The sequence below is a fragment of the Lutra lutra genome, chromosome 15 (assembly GCF_902655055.1).
Source record: "Lutra lutra chromosome 15, mLutLut1.2, whole genome shotgun sequence".
Taxonomy (NCBI): Eukaryota; Metazoa; Chordata; class Mammalia; order Carnivora; family Mustelidae; genus Lutra; species Lutra lutra.
The window spans coordinates 63,343,099-63,349,098 of NC_062292.1; the positions used below are offsets into that span (position 1 = coordinate 63,343,099).

At 49.0% G+C, this 6,000-nt stretch overlaps 1 protein-coding gene across 2 annotated transcripts in view; it reads right to left on the bottom strand.

Moving 5' to 3' along the window:
• Positions 1 to 4,194, bottom strand: part of UAP1 (UDP-N-acetylglucosamine pyrophosphorylase 1) — a 41,766-nt gene extending 37,572 nt beyond the window's left edge. The window contains exon 1 of one of the 2 annotated variants that reach the window (XM_047704705.1): positions 3,986 to 4,194. In XM_047704705.1, coding sequence (XP_047560661.1) covers positions 3,986 to 4,058 — 73 coding nt within the window. In that variant the 5' untranslated portion in view covers positions 4,059 to 4,194. Of the gene's footprint in view, positions 1 to 3,964 lie in introns of both variants that reach the window. The other variant, XM_047704704.1, reaches the window with a different exon arrangement.
• Between the last annotated feature and the right edge of the window lie 1,806 nt (positions 4,195 to 6,000).

A 6,000-nucleotide genomic window follows, 5' to 3' on the forward strand; every position in this document is an offset into this window, starting at 1 on the left:
AAGTCATAGATACCTCCAACTCTGTTAATTTCATCTGCAAAACGACAACAATAAAATTTTCTTCACCAGATTCTGAGGCATAAAAGAAACTACATCCAATGAGAAAAGGATGCTCAAAGCGATTCAGTAATTTGCCCAAGGCTATGTACCTAGTAGACAGAAAAACAGAATTTTAACCCAGATAAACCTGACTCTGATGCCTATGATCTTTGCATCAAACAATAACTCTCATAAGCAGAAGAAATACTAGGAATTCAACCCAACATCTCATTTAAGAGGCAGGAGAACTGATGGAAGTCACCATCAGGCTCCAGAGCCAGCCCGGCTGGGCTAAGACCCCAGGACCACTTTTTCCTAATTCTGTGACCTTGAACAAGTTAATTAACCTTTCTATGCCTCAATTTTTGTCTTCTGTAAAATGAGGATAAAAACAGTACTACCTCTAAGGGTAAGAGGATTACTGAATTAAAATGAAAAGCATTTAAAACAGTACCTGGCACATAAAAACCCCGCCAGGAAAGTTATCAGCTACTACTGTAAAAGTGAAATCTGTGCTTCAGACCACTGAGTTACAGCCTCCAGAACACAAGAAGAGCCACTACCTGAGTCAGGCAATTGAGGATGAAAATAAGTGTGCCAAGAAGTAAAAGAAAGTAGTAAGTACAAGAAGTAAAAGAAAACCCAGTCAGTGGGAACAGCACCAAAAATGGTTCAGGTAAAGACATATATTCAAGAAATAAGTTGTAGTGCTGGGAATTGGGCGGCAAGTGGACACAGAGGAGGTTGGTTGTGTTTCCGTGCTGCTACTTGGGTTTTAAGACAACTGAGCCCACAACCTCACTCTCGCCAACAGGTTCCTGCTCAAAGTTTCCTCTTCACATGCAGAGATACATCAATAGACAATTTATTAAGGAACATTATTTAACTTTCACATGCCATTAATCCATTTGACATTTAATGAGCACCTACTGCCTGCCAGGTGCTGATGCTGGGGACACAGACACAGCAATGCACAAAGTGACAACACGCATGCCCACATTCCATACCAGAGACAGGCAAACACATAAAATGTCAAGGAGAGGAAGAAAGTGGGCGAAGCGGTGAATGTGCAATGGGGCGGGGGATGGTGGATATTTTAAAAGTGGTGGTCAGGTGGGGCCTCTGAGACATGTGACAATCCATCCCAAGTAAGCAAGTCAGTATCTCAGAGACGAACATTCTAGGGCCAGGATGCTCCAAGTGCAGCAGTTCTGACACAGGGATGTGCAAGACCAACACAGCTGGATCAGAGTGACTGCACCTGCGGGACTACAACTGAGGCACCCACTGAGCAGATCAAGTGGGGCTTTCGGTCTAAGACTCTGGGGTTTGGGAAGCCCCTGGAGAATGTGGACCAGAGGAGCTTCACGGTATGATTTAGGTTTCAGAAGGAACATTTGTTGTTGTTTGGAAAAAATTCTGTAATGAAGGGAAACATGGAGGCCAGCAGTTGGGGAAGTACTGTAGTCCAGATGAGAGGATACCGGCTTAGAGCGGGGGTGGATGTGGACCCTAATCCTATGTGTGGGACGGGGAGACAGAGAGAAAGATAGGAATCAAGCAAAGAAGTGGTGCTGTTTACTGAGGTAGGGAAACATTAGGACAGGAGACTTAGAAAAACGCACGGACAGTGGGGGAATCAACACTCCACTTCTGGACATGTTAAACTGGAGGGGCCTATTAGACATGCAAGCAGAGGCAGGATGTAGTAGTCTAAAGTTCAAAGGGGATACTGGAGCGAAAGAGAAAACTTTCAAGGTCATCACCATACATAATATTAAGTTATGAACTTAATGAGAGCCCCATGGATAAAAAAGCAAAGATGTTAGAAGACTGAGCCTTGTACACACATTAGGATATTAAAAGGTATTTCTATTGATTTATATAGATTTCAAGAGATATGACACCACTGGGGCACCTGGGTGGCTCAGTGGGTTAAGCCGCTGCCTTCAGCTCAGGTCATGATCTCAGGGTCCTGGGATTAAGTCCCAAGCCGGGCTCTCTGCTCAGCGGGGAGCCTACTTCCCTTTCTCTCTCGTCTGCCTCTCTGCCTACTTGTGATCTCTCTCTGTCAAGTAAATAAATAAAATCTTAAAAAAAGAGAGAGAGATGATACCATTAATTACAAAAATACATCATGTAAAAAAAATAGTTGAGAAAGTTTTCTATTAACTACTTTCCAAGGAATTGGGTCTTTCCTAAGGTCTCATTCTATATTACTGTTTTTGCCCAGATTTAAAGGAGAATACTACAGCAGGAAGATCATCAGGCAAGCAGGTAACTGAAAAACTGGCAGTCTAGTTCTCCATCCCGCTCCCCATCAACTGACCGGGCACAAATCATTCCACCTCCCTCTGTACACATTTCCTCATAAAGACAATACAACCAGCCTTCCTGACACATCCTCAAATGAGAGTCAAGAGTGGAGAGTCCCTACCTACTAAAACACAAATGCAAATGTGGTATTGTAACACGTAAGATAAAAATCAATCTTTTCCTAAGAAGTCATTAGATACCCATCCACCTTCGCATGCTTGGGAAAATGGATCCACGCAAATAGGACAACTCATATGTTAAATTTTTCCCTACATAGACTAAACTCTGATACTTGGCCTTAGACCACTGATGGTCTGCCAAGATTGACAAGGTCACGTGTGCTAAGTTAATTCTGGTAAGAGGTCTGAATGTATGTGTAACAACAAGCAATAGTGAATACAAGAGTTAGAATAGGATTTTTATTTTGACAAGCAAAGTCTGAAGAAGTCAAGGATCTGCTCTAGAAATGATGACAGAATTTGGTATACACCCATAGCCTAATACATCTGCATCAAAAACAACGACAAACTAAGTAGAAACCCACCATGATCAAATATACCTTTATTAGAATTTAAACGCCAATAGTAAAGAATTCCAGTGTTTCCCCTCCTTTCCTGGTCTCCCTCCTGCCCCCCCTTTCTGCTGCTAATATTATGCCCACAAAATTGATAAAACTTCTTAGAACTTTGGAAAAACAGTCTTGGAGTTGACCCATAACCACTGGACCCTATAAACGTTTGTCAGCACAGCCTTCTTCAGTCTTTCATAATCCTAGCTAAGGGATCCAACTGAGTGAATAGAAACTGCCTTCAGCTTCCTGTAAACCCTTCTGTCCACACCTAAAGAATTTCACCCTAAAAGACCTTAACTAAAAGAACTACGTAATGACACCTTCGCATTTTAATCACGACTACCTGATTTCAGATTTCATAAACAATACACAAGTAAACAGAACAGCATCAGGCCAAACTTAATACAATCTTCAGGAAGCCATATGTTCAGCACATGGGCGCTCTCTCAGCCCTCCAATCCCATTCTCCTGCGTGGCCAAGGCAGGCGAAACCCCGCAATCTCAACCCTCTCCCACCACCACGGTTAAAACCAACCAACCGACAAAAAGGGGCAAAGGGGCTTTGCCCCCTCGCACGTCCCCCGCAGTTATGTCCACTCCTCCCTGCCGACGCCCTCAGAATTCTCTCCCCCTTCTGTGCCAGACGGCCCACCCCGTTCCCAGCGGACACTTCCAACGACCACTTGTCCCCACCGGACGCCCCCGAGCTCGCCCAAACTGTCCTCAAGGCCCCTGTCCCCCGCGCAATCCAGGTGAGGCCCACCCCCAGCCATTCGACAAACCCCCGATTGCACACACTGCCCCGTTCGGGTCCTCCCCAAAGCCCCCGGCCGGCTGGGGCGCCCTCCCCAACGGGGTCTCCGAGCACGGGAAGCGCCTGCGGGGCGCGCGGGGCGGCTCCTCGGCCAGAGCCAGGCTCGGGCGCCGAGCACCAACGTGGCCGTGGGAGCGTGCGCGTGGCGGGACCGGGCCGCGGCGTCCCCTCCGGGCTGGCGGGTGGCGTGGGAAGGAGACACGACTGGGCGGGGAGGCCCTCACCTCCCTCGGTGCAACGGCGACTACGCCCGGCTCCGGCTCCCAGCGCGCGGCCACTCCTTGGCGTCCCGCGCCCGCTCCGAATATATACCCTCATCCGGGGGGCCGGGGCGGCGGGGCGGGCCGCGAGCTGGCCCGGGGACACGGCCCCGGCCACCCCGCCCCTCTCTCGCAGCGACGAGTAGCTATCCGCGCCGGGAGGAGCCGCCACCGCCCGCCCGGCCACGTCAGCGCCGCGAGCGCCCGCGGCGAGGCTGACGCCGAGGGGCGGGGCGGGGCGCGTCACTCATTCCCTGGCCCAATGGGGACGGCTCTGGGGGTCCGGTCCGCGGGGGCCCCGCCCCCAGGCGCGGTGCGGCGCGAGAGAGGTGTGCGCTGCGTCAGCTGGGGCGGGGGGTGAGGCCGGAGCGGCTCGCTGGTGGCCGCGGCCCGCCCCTGTGAGCCCTGGCGTCACAGATGGCCCCGCGAGGTGCCAGCCCAGGCTCCTCGTCGTCCCCTGGCCCAGCGCCCCGTCAGCGGAAGCGCACCGCGGAGCTGGGCGGGCAGCTGCGTCGTCCGGCTGATGGATTCCCGACCGGCCGCGCGGAGGGTTGCGAAATGCGGCGGTGCCTGCGCACCGACCCCGGAGGGCGGACCTGGGCCGCCGTCTGACCTTGGGCTGGCGGTTTCGTGTCTGGTTGGCCCGATCTTCAGCTTTATGGCGTTTTTGGTTCCAAACGCGCGGAGCCAGGCCCGTTTACTTTTGCACAAACAGGCAGGCAAAGAAAGACAAGCAAAGGTTTTAGGTAATGAAAAGCGCGCCAGTGAGAAAGAGCCCAGAGATCGTTTTGTGTGACTGTGTTACCGCCTCAGTATTTGACACGAAACTGGTGGTTGGACCGGATGACCTCCATGGCCCTTGCACGGCCCAGTGTTAATAATTGCCTGTTGCGTACTGTCAGCCCTGTTACATGCCTTGTGTGGGTGTGCACGAGCAGGTTATATCTTCGGTGCGGGCCCATACAAGCTGGGTTTGCGTTCTGAGCTGCGTTGGGCTTTGCAATTTTGCAAGAAGTCCAATATGTTGAAACACCAAAATGCACCTAGCTTTAACAAAGCACGTGACATAAAGAATTTCAGGCACTTAGGTGCCTTTCCTCTCCCTTAAATAGAAGAGCCTTTTCATTTACTTAATCGACTGCAAAATCACCCACCACATTAAGTAAGAGAAATAACGTACACTTGGTAAGTAACGCCGGTAGATTCATATTCAGGAGGTAGAATATTCTGTTTTCATGATCCCAGAACTTCATCCACTTATTTGAAAGATTTATAGTGTAGTGGTTAAGAGCAAGGGATCTGAAGACAGAATTCCTGCTTTTCTATTGAGTATGATCCTTGGTAAGTTAATTAACTCATGTATAAGTTTTCTCATCTATAAAATACAAGCAATAATATAAATGCCCTTAGTGTTGTTATGAGGATGAAACCAGTTAATACAAGAATGTAGAACAATGAAAACTAAAAAACTTTAATTACTGTTATTTGAGTGCTTACTCTATGTCAGATGCTCTTCTAGGTCCTGGATACTTTAACATACTTATCACCATCTGGAAAAAGTACTCATGTCCCAGGAAGCCAAAGCCCAAGTTCCTCTACCACCCATCTGTTTGTGTCTTGGAAACAGTGATCTCATAAAGGCTCAGGCCTGCTTTACAGAACCTCCTACTGGGCCAGTTTCTCCGGGTGATCAGATGTGCTTCTGGGAAGGAACCTGTCTGTGTCCTTTTAGAAGCTCACGACCTACCTGAGGCTCCCTCATTCAGACAAGGAAAGGAGGATTCCTTTGCTGGAGCCCCGCCTCCCACAGGTTGGGTGTTTGAAAACTCTGGGTGGGTCATTCTTGGTTGTTACTATTCTGTGTTTCTACTCCCTGACAAAGAAATATTTCAGATTTTAGAAAAATTCAAACCAGGAGATGCAGATTCAAAATTAGAGTTCAGCCTTAGAGACTGTGTGTCCACTGAACTCTTACCCTCAATATTCTCCATATAAAATGA